This window comes from Salvia splendens, chromosome 11 (assembly GCF_004379255.2).
Source record: "Salvia splendens isolate huo1 chromosome 11, SspV2, whole genome shotgun sequence".
NCBI lineage: Eukaryota > Viridiplantae > Streptophyta > Magnoliopsida > Lamiales > Lamiaceae > Salvia > Salvia splendens.
In genome coordinates, this window is record NC_056042.1 from 11497617 (window position 1) to 11520661 (window position 23045).

The 23045-nt window shown below is 37.0% G+C and overlaps 2 protein-coding genes, 5 non-coding genes and 1 pseudogene across 7 annotated transcripts; 1 reads left to right on the forward strand and 7 right to left on the reverse strand.

The window, feature by feature from the left end:
* Positions 1-282: 282 nt before the first annotated feature.
* Positions 283-478, reverse strand: LOC121756596. The gene has a single exon (XR_006040980.1). It is a non-coding gene; the product is annotated as a U2 spliceosomal RNA (small nuclear RNA).
* Positions 479-1184: 706 nt separating this feature from the next.
* LOC121756591 lies at positions 1185-1380 on the reverse strand. Its single transcript, XR_006040975.1, has one exon. It is a non-coding gene; the product is annotated as a U2 spliceosomal RNA (small nuclear RNA).
* Positions 1381-2267: 887 nt separating this feature from the next.
* On the reverse strand, positions 2268-2463 carry LOC121756719. Its single transcript, XR_006041092.1, has one exon. It is a non-coding gene; the product is annotated as a U2 spliceosomal RNA (small nuclear RNA).
* A 2731-nt stretch (positions 2464-5194) lies between these two features.
* On the forward strand, positions 5195-5896 carry LOC121754433. Its single transcript, XM_042149795.1, has 2 exons — positions 5195-5570; positions 5655-5896. Exons 1-2 carry the CDS (start codon positions 5195-5197, stop codon positions 5894-5896), a joined length of 618 nt encoding a protein of 205 aa, XP_042005729.1.
* Positions 5897-9511: 3615 nt separating this feature from the next.
* Positions 9512-9714, reverse strand: LOC121756605. Its single transcript, XR_006040988.1, has one exon. It is a non-coding gene; the product is annotated as a U2 spliceosomal RNA (small nuclear RNA).
* Positions 9715-10693: 979 nt separating this feature from the next.
* LOC121756608 lies at positions 10694-10872 on the reverse strand (annotated as a pseudogene).
* A 1482-nt stretch (positions 10873-12354) lies between these two features.
* LOC121754947 (galactinol synthase 1-like) lies at positions 12355-14915 on the reverse strand. Its single transcript, XM_042150230.1, has 4 exons — positions 14504-14915; positions 13453-13773; positions 13233-13367; positions 12355-12740 (listed from the first exon to the last, which is right to left on the reverse strand). The coding sequence occupies exons 1-4, from the start codon at positions 14822-14824 to the stop codon at positions 12528-12530; spliced, it is 990 nt and encodes a 329-aa protein (XP_042006164.1). The 5' UTR covers positions 14825-14915; the 3' UTR covers positions 12355-12527.
* Positions 14916-19898: 4983 nt separating this feature from the next.
* LOC121756629 lies at positions 19899-19996 on the reverse strand. Its single transcript, XR_006041010.1, has one exon. It is a non-coding gene; the product is annotated as a U6 spliceosomal RNA (small nuclear RNA).
* Positions 19997-23045: the final 3049 nt, after the last annotated feature.

A 23045-nucleotide genomic window follows, 5' to 3' on the forward strand; every position in this document is an offset into this window, starting at 1 on the left:
ATAAACTAGGAAACTATAGAAAAACATTCTTCTAACAAAAGGATTTGACTATATCTAGAATTAACTAAATGCTTAAAAACTATAAAATCCAAGTTGCAAATTTAAATTATTTATAAACGTATATGTGAAACATAATTATATAAAGAAAGATCCCAGAGATCAATTAGAACTATAATCAATTTCGAAATTACACTCAAAAGAAAATTCATTAAATAAATAATAAATAAAATAATATTATGTACCATAAATTGAGATACCCAAGTAAAGATTGAACTTGAATTGGCGAGGCGCGTCAGGCCCGTGCAATAGTGCAACGCATGAGCGATGCTAGAAGACCCAAGTAGCAAGCTACTTTGATGGATCTTCACCTTCGAAAAATAAATTTAATAGCGTGTGAGCCAATGGCCCACATATCATATATTAAACTGATAAGAACATATACTACACTTGATCTTAGCCAAAAGGCCGCGAAAGGTATGAGCTTCAACATCTACCCACCTCTTATTTTTATACTATGATTCAAAAGCAATTTTCTTTTTCGTGTTGGATGTGAGATGATGCGATATTTTGTTGTTTTAAATCTGAATTATGCTTTTAACGTAGCTTCATTAAATATAAAAGGAATTACCTCACCCTTCCCTCGAAATTTGTCACTTGTTTCTATTTTTGCATGTCCTTAAAAATTTGTCACCTTTCAGTTTTACATTTGTTGGTAATGGGCCCACATTCCATAAACTCATTCTCATTTACATTTTATTATAAAACTAATATATAAAAGTATGACTCACATGCCGCTAACTTTTTCAACTCACTTTCTATTTAATTTTTTAAAACCGGTGCCGTGTCAAATCGTGACAAATTATTAAGGATGGAGGGAGTATAAACTAGGAAACTATAGCAAAAGCATTCTTCTAATTAGCATATGATTGTGACTAACAAAGGAATTTGTCTATATCTAGAATTAACTCAATGCTTAAAAACTATAAAATCCAAATTACAAATATAAATTATTTATAAACTTATATGTGAAACATAATTATGTAAAGAAAGATCCCCACGATCAATTAGAACTATAATCAATTTCGAAATTACACTCAAAAGAGAAACTCATTAAATAAATTATAAATAAAATAATGTTATGTACCATAAATTGAGATACTCAAGTAAAGATTGAACTTGAATTGGCGGGGTGCGTCAGGTCCGTGTATTAGTGCAACACATGGGCGACGTTTGAAGACCCAAGTAGCAACCCATTTTGATGGATCTTCACCTTCAAAAAATAAATTTAATATTGTGTGAGCCAATGGCCCACATATCAGATATTAAACTGATAAGAACAAATACTACACCTGATCCTAGCCAAAAGGCCAAGAAAGGTATGAGCTTCACGATCTACACACCTCTTCTTTTTATACTATGATTCAAAAGCAATTTTCTTTCTCGTGTTGGATGTGGGATAAAGTGATATTTTGTTGTTTTGAATCTGAATTATGCTTTTAATGTAGCTTCATTAAATATAAAAGGAATTACCCCACCCTTCCCTCGATATTTGTCCCTAGTTTCTATTTTCGCCTATCCTTAAAAATTTGTCACCTTTTAGTTTTACCTTAGTTGGTAATGGGCCTACATTCTATAAACTCATTCTCATTTAAATTTTATTATAAAACTAATATATAAGAGTATGTCTCACATGCCGCTAACTTTTTCAATTCACTTTCTATTTAATTTTTTAAAACCGGTGTTGGGTCAAATCGTGACAAATTATTAGGGATGGAGGGAGTATAAACTCGAAAACTATAGAAAAAACATTCTTCTAATTAGCATATGAATGTGACTAACAATTGGATATGTCTATATCTAGAATTAACTCAATGCTTAAAAACTATAAAATCCAAATTGCGAATATAAATTATTTATAAACTTATATGTGAAACATAATTATGTAAAGAAAGATCCCCAAAAACAATTAGAACTATAATCAATTTCAAAATTACACTCAAAAGAGAACCTCATTAAATATATACTCCCTCCGTCCCGGGCTACTCGCTCATTTCCTTTTCGGCTCGGAGATTAAGGAATGAGTGTATAGGAAAGTAAAAAATGACGGCTGTTGGTGAAATTTTTTACTAAAAATGGAAAGAGTGCAAGTAACTTGGGACGCCCAAAAAGGAAATAAGTGCGAGTAGTGCGGGACGGAGGGAGTATTAAATAAAATAATATTATGTACCATAAATTGAGATACCCAAGTAAAGATTGAACTAGAATTAGCGGGGTGCGTCAGGCCCGTGCAATAGTGCAGCGCATGGGCGACGCTAGAAGACCCAAGTAGCAAGCTACTTTGATGGATCTTCACCTTCGAAAAATAAATTTAATATTGTGTGAGCCAATGGCCCACATTTCAGATATTAAACTGATAAGAACATATACTACACTTGATCTTAGCCAAAAGGCCGAGAAAGGTATGTGTTTCAACATCTACCCACCTCTTCTTTTTATACTATGATTCAAACACAATTTTGTTTCTCGTGTTGGATGTTGGATAATTTAATATTTTGTTGTTTTGAATCTGAATTATGCTTTTAACGTAGCTTCATTAAATATAAAAGAAATTACCCCACCCTTCCTTCGAAATTTGTTTAAGTATAAAAGGAATTACCCTACCCTTCCCTCGAAATTTGTCCCTAGTTTTTATTTTCGCATGTCCTTAAAAATTTGTCACCTTTCAGTTTTACCTTAGTTGGTAATGGGCCTACATTCCATAAACTCATTCTCATTTAAATTGTATTATAAAACCAATATATAAAAGTATGTCTTACTGGCGGACCTACGGATGCGACTTGCGGTTTTTTTGATTCAAGTTATATGGAAGAGATAACTGAACCGGATGGATCAGCTAGCAAATATCGTTGCTACTTGATCAAGTTGCTCTCGCTCTCGCACGCCACCAATGTAATTTATAAACTCCCAATTTTGCACTACTTTAATAGTAAAGCGGCAAGTTCGGGGTCGATCCCACAGAGAAGCTCGTATATCAAGTGTGTGAGTAGTGAACAAGGGGTTGGCTGCTGCCACGCTTTAACTTTATGAGTTTTTAACTACTGATTTTACCTTAGACAGAAAAGTAACTAACTACTTGCTCAAGGGAATTTTAACTACTAGGTCAATTGAATTTTAGACTAGAATGAAAATTAACTACTTGGAACAGTAAACATGATGACGAAAACAGAACAACTTTGATTTTATACTCAGAATCCAAACGAGTACAGCGGACATTCGAAGTACAGAAAGATCGAAACTTTAACTACAAAGCAACTTGAAATTAAACTAAGCTAACACTTCGGAAAATAAGAAAGCAATTAAACCGAGAAGATCCTCGGCAGGAAACTTGAGACAACGCTGACAGATATTATGCAGACTCGACAGAAGAAAGGATCGGAGGATTGATCGTATCCCAGCAGAGCATGAGGCGCTGCTTAAAATCAAATGATGAGCTTACCCTAGAAATGCAGCAGACGTATGATGAGCAGAAATCCAGCATGGATGAAATGATTAAGCAAGTCGCCCTGCTAGCTGATATAATGAAAGGGATACAAGAAGATTGAGCACAAGCCAGGGTGAATGAGAATAAAGTAGAAGAAGAAGGTATGAGTGAGCCTGAGGAGAAGGAGTTATCAAATGCTGAGCAAGAGTCAAAGGACCCGATGGAGAAGCAAGAAAGAACAGGAGCCGTTGAAGCCGAACCAACATGGGAGAAGTCCCAAGCGGAAGAAGAAGCGATCGTTGCACCTCTCATCTACGACATGACGTGCGAAACTCCAGAGGAGATGGAGGATAAGCCTCAAGGGGAGAAAGGAGAGGACATCGTATGCTGCAAGGGATTTGGCGCTTCGCTATTCTACCTCCGGGTAAAAACAGAGCATGCCTACGAAGAAAAAGTAGAGAGGCATGTACCTGAAGTAGAAGGAAAGAATGCGCAAGTAAAATGACCACCTCCCAGGATTGACAAGCCTGATGGATGCCATGATAAAAGAAAAGCCACGAGACTTAACTGCCGCGAGCGGCCTGAACCTTGGCCTGAACAGTCCAAGGTGGTAAAGTCTCCTAACATTAGGCTAGGCCCCAAAGAAAAAAAGAAAATTCAAGGGACCTACAGGAATCTCAAGAAAAAAAGGGTTATCACGAGGGTGATATACCTTCAGAAAAATGGATGGATAGAAAGAAGAGAAGTCAATTCAGGATCCCCAGTAGATGACCGTTCCCCCTACTGGTTGCCAACCTCTTAACTGATCAAATTAGGAGAAACCTCAAAACCGCTTGATCTAGTTGAGCGCAAGGATGGCAACGGAGACCAGAGGATGGATGACTACAGGGAGGAAAGGAAGATACCCACCCAAGAGCACAGAGGTGCAAAGATGATTTATTGGGCAGAAAGTACTACTCCCCAAGTCTTGGTAGGAGTCGAAACAGGCCAAATTTAAAAAAGCAAGGAACAACTTTCGACTCCACCAAATCCACCACCTAATAGGAACTACAAAGTTTTAGGGAGTATCTTACCTTATAACTTTTTCTTCGTCAATTCATCTAAAAAATTGGTAGATAAATCGGTAGTATGTGTGGCAGGAGAAACCCCACCACGCATACCCAGTCTGATCAAGTAATTAATAGTCGGAAATAACCCCCGAAATTTACTTGCTCAGCTCAATACGTATGTATGGGCAGGGTACTTGTTCAAGTGGATTTCGGGAGTTGCCCGTGATTTGGAATGTAGTTTTCGTTTATTTTATTTTGGAAATTTTGGACACATCTGGAGGGAGTCTTAAATTTGAATACTAAATCTTTTAATTCTTGAAAGAGAATCTTTGGCCAGTACTCTACAAAAATCGCTTAATTTGTTTCTTTCAATTTCAGTTAGGATTTGGCGGGATAAGTGAGAGAGCGGAACTTACTGTGCAAGTTTATTTTTTACCGAGAGAAGTAAAAAGCTGAATCATTTAACTTTGAAATTTGAAAATTGGCGCAGGAAGGAGAACAGGCGCTGATGTCATAAGCGACTGTTCCCTCTCCCCTACACTCCTATATCCGCGTTTCTCTCTCCCACTCACCCATATTTCGTTAACCCTCAAAATCTCTCAAGCAAGAAATCCCAATTTCCCTTCCTTAATTTTTCAGGCAAAAACCACCCGACTTACCGAAAATGGACAAAGCCTCCGCTTCTAGCCGTTACCAGAAGCCCGCATCCGGTCGACGAGTGCGTTTGACTCCGGCGACTCCTCGCCAAGAACCCCCAACACCCACAACCTCGTCGTCATCAACCACCGAATCCACTCAGTCTCCGGAGACGTCTCCGAGCGATTCACAGTCAGGGAGTCCTAGAGGTGTAATGAGGAGAATCAGACCAAAGGGAGAAATACCCTACCCGTTCACCTACCAAGCCACCAATGTCAGAAACGAAGAAATATCCCCCTCTGTGCCAAATTCTCTCGAGAGTTTGGACGAAGCCTCATCTCTCTCTGACACTCAAGCCATGATTTTTATTTCCTCTTCCTCACACGATAAGCTTGCGGACACAGGCAATAAGGAGGGAGATACAAGGAGTAATATGGCCGAAGGGGAGAGGATCTACAAAGAGCGGTCGGTAGGAATGGAATAAGTAGCAACAGGCGGCAAGCAGGAAGATAATCTGGTGGAGATCGTGGTGGAGATCGTGGTGATAGATTCTGAGGAGGATGAGGAGGAGATGAAGGGCAGCTCTGGGCAAACCAGTAAATTTATAGAGAACCCAGAAGGTCCAGCCATAGACACTCAGGATGAAGCTAAAGCAGAAAATGAGGAGGTGATTGTACATGCCAAATGGAAAAGAAGGATAGAGGAGACGGTGGTCGGGTTGGTTGCATAGAATGCAACACAACGAACATTGATGAACGAACAGAAAGAGCAACTGATCAAGGTCGTCGACCTTGTGGGGATGATGATCTCCTGGATGGAGGAGAAATCAGACTTTGCGCGCCAGCATATATTTCTCGCTCCTACTTCTAGAGATGATGACCCAGACACCCAAACGGCTGCGAATAGGAGGCCTACTACCACCATCAGCCAACCACCTGCAGCAGTCATCCCATTCGTGTCCGCAACCAATGTTAAACACATCATCTCTGTGGGATCGATCCTTACTTCTCTATACTAATTAATAGTTTTGTGAGTTAAGGTTTTGAAAATGCTTAGAGCTCTCACTCAAGTCAGATCAGCTGGATCAGTTTGACTTTTCAACTTGAGTAATCCAACGATAATAGCAGTACCGACTTCATCATCTCCCAAGAGGGGCCAAGATGACCCGGGGTTCTGGCTCCTCAGGGAGCCAGAAGAAAAACTAAACTAAGACGAACCAAGTAAATTTTACCTTCGGCTTTAGTTTATGTTTTCCTTGAGCATGCTTATGTCTAACTGTATATATGCTTGTTTTTATGTCTTGAGTGACCTTTTCACACTTAGCCCATTGCTTGGTCTATGTGTGCAATGGGCTAAGTGTGAGAAGTTGGTTTGTTAATACATATTCTTTGTCTCTGTTTTGTTTGTCTTCAACCACTTAGCCTGTTGCACAGTCTAAGTGTGAGAAGTCTTGTATATATTTGTTTGTTTGTCCTCAGTAACGTGTGTACTTCTCCCACTTAGCCCAATGCTTGGTCTAAGTGTGAGATGTTTGAGTTTTCTTTGCTCAATCACTACTACCCTGTTTTTCACTTCATCAAGTTCGCTTGAGGGCAAGCTGAAATGAAGTGGTAGGGGGGAAAAGTCAGTGTAGTCAATTCTTGAAGCATGTTTAGTTAGAATCTTTGTTTTTTTAGATATGAACTGGTTTAAGAAAATGAAGGCAAAATTCTCTTAGTAAGAGAGATTGAAGAAAAGTTACATGTTGATTTGTGAGATTCTCTCCTTTAATAAACCAAAATCTGTTTGGATGAAGTGAGAACGATAGAAGTGCTTCAATCTAGATCTTCTGTGAAGCCCTCTAAAATGTGAGTTAAAAGCCTAGAGTAGAACACTTTCTACTATTAGATAAATAGAGTGGCTACCATTGATGCTATGAGAAATATGACAAAAGGCAGTAAGGACTAAAGGCATTAGGGAATAACCAGTTGAGCCTAAATTCTTTCGAACCATGACCAGTCTCATTATAAGGGCAACCATTAGAATGCACCTCGAAGCCCAAACACTTAACCTTTCTTTTGAAAATCAAAAGTTCTATCCACATGTGAACGGAAGGGATAGGGTTGAGGCAACTCACCAATTTGGGGTAGAAAGAATAGGCTGGCTGATCTGAAAAAAAAATGTGAAGAAATATGTACCCAGAAAAAAGAGAGAAGAAGTGTGAATAAGCTTTTAAGCAAAAAGGGAAGGGTCTATGCAAGCTTGACCCACACAAAAAATTGAGAAACCTTAGAAAATAAAAACAAGAGGGGGAATCATAGAATCTGGTCTAGAAAAAAAGAAGAGATAAAAGGGTGTATAAAGCTAGAATGGCTAAGAAAAAAAGGGAAAAGAATATATGGGAAACAATCAGAATAACCAGGGAGGTTGTTCTGGTTCTTTCTCTAAGTTCACATGTTCACAGATTTTTGTTATCAGTTATTAACTTAGAACCCTTAGGACTTCCACCTTATCTCACATAATGCCCTGTTGGCCCCATTACAACCTGATCAAAGACATTAAGGAACTGTCCTAAGTTGGTGATTCTCAAAGCATCAATGGTATGGCAAAATGAATGAGTGAATGGACCTAACAATTATGGTGAGGATTGAGTAACTGAGTGAATCCAACAGTTGGAAGAATAGAAGCTATCTTGACAAACAGGCAAACATGATTAGGTAGAAGAGAGGAGGGAAAATAATCTGAGACTATAGACAATTGGATTGACCTTAAGCTTGTGGGGACGATTGCCAAATAATATAAACCAGTTCTATCTCTTATTTCTATATGTCTATGTGTTTAGTTAACTTCTGTGCTCTTCCATTTTAGGTCTTTTACATGTTTGTTCTACAATGCTTTTGAATAAGAACCATGTCTGAAACTTGCCTCTTTTCTTTTTCTTCTCTTTCATACTTGAGGATAAGTATAGGTTAAGTGTGAGCAGTTTGATGAGGCTCGTTTCACGCATATGTTTTGTCATAAAACTACATAAAATCATGTGAACTAACGTGTAATTTTGAGCCAGGTGTGTATGAAAGTCCGCCATTTTTATAAAACGAGTTGATCAACTGGGCGGACGAATGGATCAGGAGAAGGAGTCAAATTTGCTGCGCAAACGGATCAAGTTGGATCAAATGGCATGCAGCGGGAGCACCTAATTAGAAGACTGATGCGTCACACAAGAAAGATCCCCAAGGGTAAAGGGTCAAGCAGACTTTTCAGAGAAAAAATGTCCTAAGGATCAAGACCTCACGCCTTCCTATAAAGGGAAATAGAGAAGGAGGAAGGAGGGAGCCGGTGACGCTCATTAGTCTTCAGCTCACTTCCAAAGCTGAAATGCCAGCTCAAACTACTCAAAACTCCTGATCCCAGTCACATACACTCTTGGTTCTCAACCTTGTTTAGTTTAGTTGTGGGTTGGTGTTGGTTTTTGTCATTGTTATTGTTTGGTTCTGTTTCCTGTTTTTCTTTAGTTTGCCTTCTGTTTATGTTTTGATGCAACTCTTGTGACTTTTTATTCTAGTAATTTAGTGTTATGACTTCAATTTCATTTGGATTTCTCTGTTGTTATGCACGATCTCTCTGATCTGTTTCTGATTTCTCTCTTGCGATGCTTAGCTTAGCTCAAATGCTTGGTTGCTATTTGATTCTGTTAGATCTGAGTTCTGATTCATGTTTTCTTTCGATTGCAAGGAAGGAAACTATGGTCGGATTATTTTAGGGTGTTTAGATCGGATAGATTAGTTGAAAGTTATGCATGATCATGGGTTAGTTTCTTGTTTACGTGAACGTAGTTTAGTTCTTAGATGCAGATTACAATCTACACATTTTTCTGATGAGTTTGTCATTCGTAAGAGTCCAGATTTGATTTTACTCTGCTTTCCATGTTGATTCTTTGAAGAAGATGAAGTCGTTAGGAAAGTTTTACTTTATCATGCTATTTGCACGAGACTGACAGTCATAACCCACCGTAGTGAAGCGTGGCAGCAGTCATCCCATTAGTGTCCACAACCAATGTTAAACACATCATCTCTGTGGGATTGATCCTTACTTCCCTATACTAATTAATAGTATTATGGGTTAAGGTTTTGGAAGCGCTTTTGAGCTCTCACTCAAGTCAGATCTAGTCAGCTGGATCAGTTTGACATTTCAACTTGAGTAATCCAATGATAATACAGCAAAGAGAAGAGCGAAGAAGTTAGAAGCTTTCAATAACTAAAATCAATTTAAAATACACTAAAAATGGAAAATCATAAAATAAATAATAAAAAGTAAACTACTAAGTACAATAAAATTAGATACCCAAGTAAGTATTGAACTTGAATTGGCGGGGTACATCAGGCTCGTGCAATAGTGCAATGCATGGGTGACCTTTGAAGACCCAAGTAGCAAGATACTTGGATGGATCTTCACCCTCGAAAAATAAATTTAATATTGTGTGAGACGATGGCCCACATATTAAACCCTAAATATTAAACTGATAAGAACAAATATTACACTTGATTGTAGCCAAAAGGCCGAGAAAGGTATAAGCTTCAACAACTACGCACCTCTTCTTTTATACTCCCTCCGTCCCACAATAGGAGTCACATTCGTGTGGGCACGGGTTTTAAGAAATGTAAACAATAATGGGTTGGAAAAGTTAGTGGAATATGAGGTTCACTTTTTTTTTTGGTTTTATAATAAAATGTGAGTGAAGTGGGTTAGTGGAATGTGAGACCTACTTACCATTTATGGTCAAAGTGAAATGTGACTCTTATTGTGGGTCTAATCGAAATGACAAAATGTTACTTTAATTGTGGGACGGAAAGAGTGTTTATCATTCGAATACAACTTACTTTCTCATGTTGGATGTGGGATAAATGCACTTTTATTGGTTTATGCCAAGAATTAGGTATATCGTGGTATACTCACGATATAATATATTAATTATAATATAATATTTATATAATATTTTAACATATACCAACTTTTCGGTTTACACCAACAATTCGGTATATCGTGGTATAATACCGCGGTATAGGAAAACTGATATTATTACCGTACCGAAAGATTTTGGTGCAGTATCATACAGTACCAAAAGTTCAAAGTTGCGGTATACCGAAAAATCAGTATATTTGATATCTTTTTCAATACGATAAGTGTGGTATTTCAGTATTTTTGCTTAACCCCTAATATCAATCCTACTGAGTGAAGATCTCCAACATTAGTTAACTACATTCAATTCCAAAACAATAAAGTAAATAGAAACACATAAATTAAAAGCTCTATTGGCCACCTTCTTGTTTCATTATTGCTATCAATGCAACATTTTTCTATACGAGAAATGTACATGAAAATAGATTCGATTTTTTGAACCACAGGCAATCTTATAACATTATCCACTGCTTGATTTGTATTAAATGTATAAAACCATTACGGTTATTTTGTTGAAAATAATTACAAATCAAAATATCAAAATATGTAATGGTTGTACTTGAAATAGTGTGGTGCGCAAGGCCGTGCAGTAGTGTAGTGCAACGCATGGGCAACGCTTGAAGACCCAGGCAATGCTTTAAGACCCAAGTAGTAAGCTACTATGATGGACCTTGCCCATCAAAAAATATATTTAATATCGTATGAGCCAATGACCCACATATCAGATATTAAATTAATAAGAACAGATATTAGTCAGGCCGAGAAAGGTACGGGCTTCTACATCGACAAACCTCTTCTTTTATACTCCATCCGTCTCACCATAAGCAAGTCACTTTACTTTTCGAGAGTGAGTCATTTCCAATTTAAAGCAAAAAATCATCTCTCTTACTTTTTTTCCACCTACTTTATTCTTTTTACCCGATCTACTTTTTCCCTCTCTCATACTTTACTCTCTCCACTTCAACTTTTTAAATATCAATTCTTTATTTCTTCTGTCAAAAGAAGTGGCTCACTTATGGCGGGAAGTTTTTGGAGATAACTTCATTTGCATATCCGATGTGGGATAATTGTGCAAAACTAATTAAGTATTATTGCGCACTTAAGTGAATGATAATAAGAAAGTAGGAATCATCTATGAACTGCTACAAAATGGCAAATGATAGACGTTCGTTCTTGTTAGTTGTTACCATGTAAATCTGGGAACTCAAAAAGGAACATGCAATTGTCACCTCTAGCATGGTTGCAGTCGGGGCTAAAACAGAGTAAAATAGGGAATTCTTAGGGAGAAAGTCACAATTCCAGACGTATGACTCAACTAAGTGGATTCCGGGTGTGGAATCACTCAGTTGAGTTTGAGTAGACCCCTATGGAATATCTTGAGCCACTTTGACTCGACCGATCGACATTCCGGGTATGGAGCCACTCGGTCGAGTAGACCCCTCTGGAGACCACTCGTCTCATCGGGTTGCCTTCAATTTGTCTTCGCTCTCGGGCCCAAATCAACTCATCGGGTTCACATCATTTACCCTCTCCCTCCATAAAAAAAATGTGCCACAATGTTTTTCTTCCACAAGAAAAAAGAACTAACATTTTGTCTACAGTGGTAGAGTCCACACAATTGACAATACTAACTATACTACATATTTAAAGTGAGACTTTAGTTCAACTCGCACTAACAACAATCTTATTAGAAATAGTCAGCGTCCACAATATGACAATTTTTTTATTGATGTAGGGAGTCAGGGAGTATTAATTATTGATATCATTACTTTTACTATAAATTACTAATAAAAGTTAAATATTGATTGATTAATTAATTTATGTCAAGGTATGAAGAAAAGTGATTAAATGGAATTAGACCAAAACAATACAATAACAAAAACCAGCTTTTGTGGACAGCAATTTTTTTCTCTTCACGCATGATTAATATGGCAAGGTCTAATTCATGCCCAGAATTTCAATTCGACCACATGAAATTCAAAATTGGATACTTCCAAATTCATTTTGTTTCTTTGTTGGCTAAAATATTCATAAACGGAACAAATAACAGCCGTTACTAAATTCTAACAAAAACTATTTCCAAAGTTATGCTTAGTTTTTTTTTCATATTAGATGTGTCTAGATGCTACGTGTAATGAATGACAATGTTCTTACAAAAACATATTTAAAAACAGAAGCTCATACATTTATATTGAATTCCGTGGCTATAAAAACAAGCTGAAATATAGTGATAATTTGTGATGATAAATAGAGTTGAATAAAATAGATATTTTCATAATAACTGCAGTAGAACTCTTACATTCCAATACTGCTTAATTAGTTTAATTCATTACATTACACATTCAAACACAAGACAAACTTGGATATTTCTTACACGAAAAACAAGCAAATTAAGTTGGCCATAGAGAGGTAGGAATAGTAGTTGTTTAGGCAGCGGAGGGCGCCGGGACGTACGAAACCGCGGGTTCAGGGAGGGAGGCCAAGATGGATGGCTTGGAGAAGGATTCATCCGCCTCCTCCTCCGGCTTGTAGTCGAGGGATTCGTCATTGTAGATGTCCCACCATTTCTTCACCAGCATCTTGATGTCTTCTCTATCCATGTTAGCCTCCTCCCCAGTGTACCTCCATGGCTTCGACCCCTGAAAACAATTTCGTATGAGAATTTGATAAAATCCATGCGTTCCATCCTAAAACGAACTGGTGATAGGAGGAGGGGCTCACGAGACTTATACAGTGATTTCAGTTCTCTTTGTACACCGATGTGGGATAATTATATCAGTTTCAATTGCTAACAGAATTACTAATACGTTTTTTAATATCATTTTAACCTAAAAGCACTTCAACGAAAAAAAAATTGATTATGACACTTTTTAATGCTATTATGGACGCTAATTTGTGTGTCTAAATATACACCAACGCTTCATAAGTGTCCTTATTGTTAGTGTCCCAACTAAAATTAGGGGACACAAATAGAAACGTCCTAAAAAATTAAAAATTGAGATATTTTTCCCTCAACTTAAGTCGCTTTCTTTTGCATCCTAAATTATGATTATCTTTAAAATTTTCCAAATGCTAGTAATTGCGTCTCAATTTTTTTAAGATACGTTTTTTTGCAGTGAAGATGCAATTACCGCGGCACAGTAGTGGACAACTTTAGCCTTCTCGAGCTCGATGTTCTCAGGGTGGCGCCACAGCATGGCGAGCACCAGGTTGTAGATCGGCGGGATAGGTTTGTAGATTGGGTTGAAGAAGGTGTTCAGGAAATCCTGCAGTGCAAATAAATAAACGAACTGACTCAAAGTCTATTGAGTGAATCAAACTTGGGGTCTGAGTGATGGGAATGTTGTTTACCTGCTCTGCAAAGGGCGTGGTGGGGGCGATCTGGAGAGTCTCGAGGAGGGTCTCATAAGTAGCCTTGCTTGGCTCGTGCACGAACATGCCCGCGTTGAAGTAGAGCGGGGGAGGGGGGCCCATCTCAGCCGGCCAGGTCACCTTGTTAGGGCATTGCTGGCAGTACCCAACGGCGTATTGTGGAGAGTGGCTCCATGTTTTCTCGCAGAAGCAATCCATAACGGCGTAGAAGTAGCCGTCTGGGGTGTCCATGAGGTGATCGATGTTTTCGAAAACTTGGATGTCTCCATCGAGGTACACCATTTTGCTATACTCCAGGAACTGTAATTGTTTGGAAACAAAATGTATGTATCAAGAAATTGGATAAAAGAAGCTATGTAAGTTAGTTAATTATTTAGGTCACATGAAATTGGAGGATAACAACATAGTTTTCTTTGGCTAAAGATATTGTTGCCTTCTTTTGTCCTAATTGTTTTTGTCTTGATTGAGGTGTTTTCTAGGTGCATGACATCTTTCGAATTCTTTTTTGTCTTCATATATATACTATTTCCTATCATGGTAAATAGGTGTCATGATTTTGTGTTTTATAGATGTTACATATTTATGAAGTTGATTAATCTTAAAAGTAGTCACATAGATGACCAATTTACACCCTTAGAACACAAATTAGTGTTTCAAACAAATCCTGCTTTTAGAATAGGAAAACAACTATGCCATCACTTTAATAAGCATCAAACTTTTCCAAAGTGTATACTTTAGTAGGTAAAGATTTTCAACCAAACGTCAGTAATCAAATGCATATGTTAGGGAAGATCGACTTGTGTTTCAAGATTTATAACAATATCCAACCAAAAAAAGCATTTTAATTCATAAAATATAAATATTTCCTAAGTCAGTACTTTTTTTATAGGCAGATGAATATAAATTTAAAGATTGTGTCACAGTGACATTTGGCTGAGACATCAACCACTAGGCCAACTCACGCACACTAAGTCGTACACTTAATACTAACAATTAGTAGTTTCGTCGTGTGCATGAAAAGATAACTTACGTTCCAAATACGAAGCTTAGAGTAGTTAATAACGTAATACGCCATGGCGAACTGAGTCTGGTTGGCCGGTGGATAGACCGGCTCGATCTCCTTGACAATGCAGCCTTGGGACCTCAAGATCTCACGGTGCTCCTCTGGCACGTCAGGCAAGATCGCCACGACCAGCGGGTAGATGCTCTTCACCTTCCTCAAACCCTTGGCCAGACCGACCACCCCTTTCACATAGTCCCCGGTTCCGGCCAAGAAAGTCACGTATGCCTTCCTCGACCCGAGGGCCGGCGTCAGTTTTCCGACGGATAAAGCATCAGATGGTGGCACCATTTTTTTCTTTTTATCGCAAGATTTGTTTTTGCCAAAGACTATGATGCACAAAACCCTCTCACTTTTGTCTTTGGTGTTTTGTTGAGATTCAATGCCATGATTTCAGCTTGTTTAAATAGGTCGAAAATGAAATGTTCATGCATGTTAAATTCAATTGAAATGAAATGCAAATGAATATGCAACTCTTTTTTATTAAATGAAAAAAATTGTTATGTATATATATTTATTTATTTTTGTTTTAGTATGGTATCAATGAAGTGGTATTCTACTTTTGCGATGTGTGTGGAGAGAATGAATAAGCATTGATCTCGCCGTTGATGAAGCCTTATCACTAAGATCAACGGCTTGGATTTAATGGGTAGGGGGCGTGTTCAATTCGTATTGAATTGACATACTTAAGATATACTACTTTATTCTTTTTTCTTTTTAATTTTCAGGGGTTTATTTTTATTCCTTTATTGAAATTTTATGATGGAAAATAGTAAAGGCATGTAGATTGGGAGTCGTTGTCTAATTGTCCTCGTGGAATAATTATAAAGGGAAAATAAATAAAGAAGTTTGGAAGAAAAACAAATAGTACTCCTATTAATTAGCAAGCAACGTGTGCATTTGAAATTAGAATTAGGTTTTGCAGGCATGTTTCTTTGCTATATTTTCTCTGAGTCGTGAATGTGTTTTGTCCCCCAACGTGGTTGACTCAAAAAGGCAAGGTGAAAAATACATCACATTAGGTGTTTCAATCCTTTTCAATTAGGTGTCATGTTAAAAAAAACTATGTTGATGATATACAATATGATAAATAAATTATTAAAAAAAATAGTGCATTAGATAAAATTCATGAATTGTGAGCGTCCGCAATACATTTAATTCATGAATTGAGAGTGTTCGCAATATGAGACGCATTGCAAGTGGATTTTGGTGAAGGACGTCACGAGATGGAGCGAAGGCTCACGCGCCTCCCCCTCGATCCTCGTCCAATCACATCCAGGGACATATCTATTAGGGGCAATGCCCACCTCAAAAAAATCATGTATAAGGCTATCCACAACGTTGTTCTTATACCGTTCCTTAAACCACTATTTGAGGGCCCCACTGTACTTTTTTACTCCATTCCTTAACTAAGGAACGGAACCTGCAACCCTCCGTTCCTTAACCGTTCCTTAACCGTTCCTTAAATTACTATTCATTCAATTTCATTTTTTTTTTATTTCCAACCCAATTCAATTTAAATAAACACACATTAATAAAAAATAAACACACTTTATTAAAAAACACACAACATTAAAAAAAAATCAACTTAAACTTAAAAAAAATAAAAAAAGCACACAATTAAAATCCTAAAAAAATAAAAAAACACAAAATAAAAAACACACAATTAAACGTGGGAAAATAAAAAAAACTACTCCACCGGCGAATCATCCTCCGGAGGCGGTCGAGGTTTAGGGGGAGGAGGAAGACCAAGTAGTCCTGCCATATGCACAATTCCGTTCCACCAGGCCGTGAATTGGGCGTACGAGAAGCGGGAAGTGTCCGCCATTGTAGCGGTTATGTACGCCACCATAAGTGTGTCCGAGCCTCCCCGCGAGCCCGATCCCGAGGCCGACTGGCTTGATTCGCCTCGGCCATTCCTCGCTCTAGCCGCCTTCGCCGCCTTCGTCCCTTGCGGCCGACGGCGCACACGGCTGGATCCCTCGTATTCGTCGGGCGTTGGATCCCCCGTACCCCCAAACACCTGCGGTTCACCCTCGCTGGCCTCACCGGTGTCACCAGACGAGTAGTTGCCGCTCGCCGTGTGCTTCGTGCTCTTTGAGGTTGAGCCCGAGCTCGAGCGGACACCGCCGGCCTACCTTTCCTCGTCCTTGACGAGCTGCCAAATATCAACATATTTGAACTGTAGACCGGTGTCCTGGTAGAAGACGCGCAAAGCCGCCCTCAGAATGTCGGCGCCCGAAGCTCCGCTTTAGTAGTTCGTCGCTTCGGCCGAGTAGATGCCGCAAAATTTTTTGACCTGTACGTCGACTCGGCCAAAGTGAGCACGGAGCATTGTATATTTGCGCTTCCGGGCCCCTTTCGGCTTAGTCTGGTGGTAGACATCACGGACCTTTTCCCAGAAGCACTTGGCGGCTTGTTGGTTCCCGACGATCGGATCGTACGAGACGGTTAGCCAGGCGGTGTACACCGCCTTAGTTTCTTCGTTGTTGTACGGATGCCGGCCCAGATCCTCCAGTTCCTCCTCCTCCTCCTCCTCCTCGGGTGCCTCAGACGCAGCCCTAAAGCTTCCACCGCCTCGGCCTCCTCCCTGGGTGGGTTCAACGGGGATATCCTCCCGAATCTGGGACAAACCCTGAGAAAGCCGCGAGCCGGGTGGTCGAGCGTAGGCATCCACATCGAAAGTGGGTGGTTGGTACCCACCCGGCGTCGCCGACCCCTGGGTGCCCGGCGTCGACGACCTGGAACCACCAAGTGTGTTGTACATTGTCTCCCAATCGCCGAACGCGTTGAGATCCCACCCACCGGGGCCGCCACCGCCGTAATTCCCGTCGCCGGACATTTTGTGAAGGAGATTGAAATAGAAAATTGGAGAGGAATTGATGTTGATTTATGAAGAGTAGATGTGTAGTTGTGTGTGAAATGTAATAAATTAGGTGTATTTATAGAATAAGAAAATAAAAATAAAAATAAAAATAAATTTAAAAAAAGTTTAAAAAACGGTAATATTACCGTTAAAAAAAAATTTAAAAATCAATTTTAAAAAAATTTAATTATTGCGTCATCTGCTGACGTGTCCCACTCGCGGGCCGGCGAGTGGGAAGCACGCACGAAGCGGGGAGCGCCACGTCGCCCCAGCGCGTGGCGGCCGTCGGCACCCGGCACGGAATGGGAGCGGAATGATGCGCCGCAACGCGTTCCGCGGCGAAACCGTTCCGGCGGAATGGCACGCGGAACGCCGGCGGCACGCGTTGCGGGTGCTCTAATATTTTGATCATTAATTTTAAATTTTTTTGAAATATCCCCTATATATGTCACTTCTCTAATCCTTTTATATGTATTTGTGTCTCATCTATATAGAATTTGTGGCTCCGTCCATGATCACTGTATAACATGCAACTCTCTTGTAGGGTGTGTAAGTGGTTGCTTTTCTAATTTTTCAGTTATTTATTGTTTGTATTAAAACAACATCTACAACCCTCATTTATTATTAAGAACAGACGAGGTTTGCCAGTGTTGTTTTTAATTGAGAGAAGTAGTAAAAAATATTGTAGGCCTAAAACAATGAGTTGTGGAAACCTAAGGAGTTAATAGAATAAAAATGTATTACTCCCTCTCAATAATTGTCACTCTTATTGTGGGCATGAGTTTTAAAAAATGTAAAAAAAGTTGGCTGGAAAAGTTAGTGGAATGTGGGACCCACTTTTTTATATTGGTTTATAATAAAATATGAGTAAATTGAGTTAGTGTAATGTGGGACCTACCTACCATTTATGGTAAAAATGAAGTGTGACAATTATTGTAGAACAGACCGAAATGGAAAATAGTGACAATTATTGTGGGACGGGAGTATATACCAAGTCCCATTTCCAGGTTAAATTAATATTAATATTAAAATATTTTGTGTTACTCAAATGTTTATTAAAAGTAAATTTCATCCTATTTAAAAATCTTGAAGTGGCACAATTTTTAGAATTACTAGTATTTGGGTAGTAATGTTACGGGTCAGAATTAAAGCAGCAATGATTGGAAAGAAACAACGATCAATTTGCGTAGAATACATTATTTTCATGTATACAACAACTTAAACATTGACTGGTCAAGGTGCACCTTCACTACCTATTTGGGCCCATAATGTCTCTACTTTGTTGTTACTATTATACAAAATTAATAATGAAATCTCATCTTGAAATCATTACGATAATTGGTTTTGTTAAGATCGATAATGTGTACAACGTTTTAGATATTTTATAGTACTATTATAGTCAAGTTATAAATATTAATTAATTTAAAATAAATTACATATTAATCACTCTATAAATTTGAAACAATAGTACACTTTTAAATTAAATATCTATATATTTAAGAAAAAAAATGAACTTTTTATTCAATTCAAACTCGAAATTATGTGACGTTTTTTTCAAAATTTTCCATATCATTTTCTCAATTCTACAAAATAATATAACTAATAATAAAATAATTTAATTGAATTTAAATAGGGCATCATATATATACATTTATCTTTATTTTATAGAAATTACAGTATCACCGTCCAATCTACCTATAAATTTCTTATTTGATCTCATCAGCCAGCTTGCCACTCAAGGACCACTAATTTGGGAGCCCATCAATTTAGGTAGAAAATAGAGTGGAAAAATGAATATCAACGATATAGAGTTCCAAAAAATCATGGTAAAAAAATCATGCATTTTGATTCCTTTTTTTAGTAAAGCATTTTTATTCTTCTTGTTTAAACTTTTTTTATACCAATCTTCAATGAAATGACTACATGATCATTTGCACTACTCAAATTAAATAAGTAATTTTTTTAAAATAATAAAACAATAAAAAGAGATTGTTATAAATCATTTCCATGCATAGTTTACTTTTTAGTTTATCACGGTTAAGGTTTGGTCATTTTTTATTTTATTATTTCCTTATATTATAATATCTACATTATTATTAAGATCATGAAAAACAATTATATAGAAGTCAAATCATGATTTATTCTTTTATTAATCTCAATGAAGTTAAAGGTGAAAGGAGGAATGGAGGCACCAAAAACAAGCTACCCCAAAAAGGGTGGAATATACATGCAACTTTATACTAAAGCAACAAAATAAATAATAAATTGGAATCTAATCATCGCCATCTCAAGTGGGATGCAATAGACAAATTGAGAAGGAAGAAAATTTTAAATGGCTCAGATAATTGATATACAGAATTAATAGTACAATTGTTGGAAGCAGCAAATGGCCATATATATGGCAAACCCAACCTTTTCAAGAATAAAATAAAATAAAAGAATCATTTTTTTCCTAGCCCTAACTTTCATCCTTCACCACAACTCCGATTGCTAGTTTCGAAATAATAATTGTTTATATTTATGTCCACGATCCATAGGCAGAGTCATGCTAATCTTCTTTGTATCGTTTCAATTTTATTGGATGTCATTGAAGGAACTAGTTTTTATTCATGAGATGCAATAAGTTCCCAATATGAAATTCGATCGGTTTTTCTATCTCACACATACGGCATACACATATATCTCTCATTCATTTCAATACATCTTGGCTATTTAGTGTACGTATCGCGATCGCGATCGCGAGCGGTAGAAAAGAGATGCATGTTCTCACAATAGAAAATGATTTTAAATCTCTTTTTGTTCCACATGCAACTAATTTATTATAAATGTAATGAATTTATTATTTAAACGCACAAATTTGGGATTACCTATCGGTCTCAGTTAAGATAACCACATTTTTTAATGATATGATTTTATGTGAAATTATTACGTGGAGTAAAATAGATAGAAAAAAATAGTAATTTAATAGTTTTATGATGAGAGAGCAAAGAGGGAGACTTTATTCCAAAGGTAAAAAGTGGTCATTTTGATTGTGATAAACAAATAAGGAAATGTGATTATCTCAAATTGAACAAAGGAAATATGTAAATATATGACCGGAGTACATCAAACTAATACCATCTTGATTAATATTCTATATATCCATGAAAATAGTTTTAATTTTTTTTATCTGTGTATTAAAATTAGTTCAGTTTCTATTTTTATATATTTTCTTATTATATTTTCTTTTTTATACTTTATTTATTTTTTCTCATATTTATTCGGTCTCATTAAATATGAAACATTAATTTATTTTTAGGCATAAGATTTTATGAGCGTTAATTTTGATATTTTGTTTCACGGCCATATAAAGTCAACTTATTTACATGAGGACCAAAGATGGGCATTTTCATTAACTGTTGAATAACCAATATATATATATAAATTTCAAGAATAAACAATCATTTGAATCCAGAAATTTAAATAATTTGTCCAAAAGGAACAAAAAAAATTGCGAAAGTCAAATTTGAGGGAATTGGAAAAAACGGAGATGGAATTGGAATATGATTCTCCTAACATAGCTTTGGGGATTCAAAGTTGCAAACAAGGAGACAAATATATAGGTCCCTTTGAGTAGGCCCCACCAAATTTCAGATTCTGCATTTGCCATGTCCCAATCGGTTCTATATAATTTGAAGTAAAAAAAAATACTTTGGTCTTTATCTTTTCTATATTGTAATTCAAACATTCTTGGGTGTAGCTAGTGGCCGAGGTAAGAGAAGTCTAAGCGTTAATAATTGTGGAGTAATTTTTTTATCATCGCTAGATAAATTTGTGATATTGGATAAATACAAATCATGCTCAAAATACAACGGCAAGCTAAGAGCTCAAAAGAATAAAAGAAACAAAAAAACAAAAGTCGCCACAAAAGCAGAGAAAACAGAGGTCATGGGCTTAAACAAACACCCCACAAACCTCACAAAACAAGCACAACTAAAACAAAAACATAGAGCAATCATGAAAGCACCACTACGCAAGATACCAAACAACGAGAAGAGCAAGGAAAACGCCTTCAAAACCACTAGGACCGAAGCAAAAAAAGAGGGGAGGAGTGAAGACGTACCAAATCCACTTCCAAAAAGTCAATGAGTCATGTATTTTCTTGGGTTCTTTGGTTCTTTCCACCTTCTAACAGCGCTTAAATCCTCTAAAACCTGATTAGGTGAAAAGGGAAAAATAGGACATCGACCTTTAATCCATAAACCCAAGCCGCAAAAATAGATGCTTCTTTTCTTTGGGTTGAGTTTCTGAAAGATCACCTCCTCGTTTCGAAGGGTCTCATATCGATCATGCTATAACATAAAACAAGGACACCCACATCTTCTTGTCAAACTTTATGAAAGGAGGATCCGTCCAAGTAAGGAAGCATGCTCTTGGTTCTCCTGGGAGGCAAATGTTGAGATTCCAACGCTCACAACAAAAGTACCAAAGACTACTCGAGAACTTGCAAGTGAAGATAATATGTGCAATCGACTCCACCTCCTCCTTACATAATGCGCAACGGTCATCCTCAATTCCAGCAACACCCCATCTGAATAGTCTTTCTCTAGTGTTGAGTTTTCCTTGAAGAACAAACCAAGCATGAATTTGTGCCAGAGGTAGAGCCATATTTCGCCAAACAAGCCACATCGGATAACACCTCAATAGCTCGCCACCCATCAAATGATTAACTTGCTAAACAAAGTTATATGCAGGTAAACATTTGATTTGTAGAACGACCACACTCTGACGTCACTCAAATTTTCCTTCAAGACAGCGATTCATGGCTGTGTAAGAGCATCTCCAACCATTACACTAAATCAAAACTCATTTTAGTGTAAATGTCACACTAAATATTGATTTTACTCCAACCATTTATATTAAACTCAAACTTAAAAGAATATTCTCCACCCACTTATTTTTTATTCTTTTCATTCCTACTTATATATTTTATATAAATTACACACTGACCCATGGCACTTTGTCAATAACTTAAACTAAATTAAATAATATAATAAGATTTATAAATTAATATAATTATATATGAAATCTATTATTTATTAAATGGAGTAATAAATTACATAATTTAGAAATAATATTTATTTAACTAATGAATATGTACGTGAGTATAAATTCAACTAATAAAACAATAGTCTTCCAAAATTTTATGTACGTGTCTACATGAGGTAATAATTTAACTAATAAAAATTGGATTCTGTGTTTGGGAGCAAAACACCGTCTTTTTGTGTATTGAAAAATAGATAAACCTTTTCCTTGTATTGAATAATATTAACTTATACTAATATGGGTCAGCCCACTAATTAATAACTAATCCAATAATAATAGAATAAAATTAAGTTATTGTTTGACATCTTCTTCTCCACATGGATCCATATAGATTGAGATCTATTAACCCAAGATTGATACCCTTTGATAATGTTTGATCTAACAATATTTTTGTGAAATGGTTTTCAATTTCCAAAGCAATCAAAAATAAAACAAAAATCTAACAATAATCAATGAATCTAAGCTAAAATAAGTAAGATCAACAAAAGATAATATGGAATAAGAGATGAAATGTCATTGATGGTATAAACTAATGCACTTACACCATATTAACATGCATCC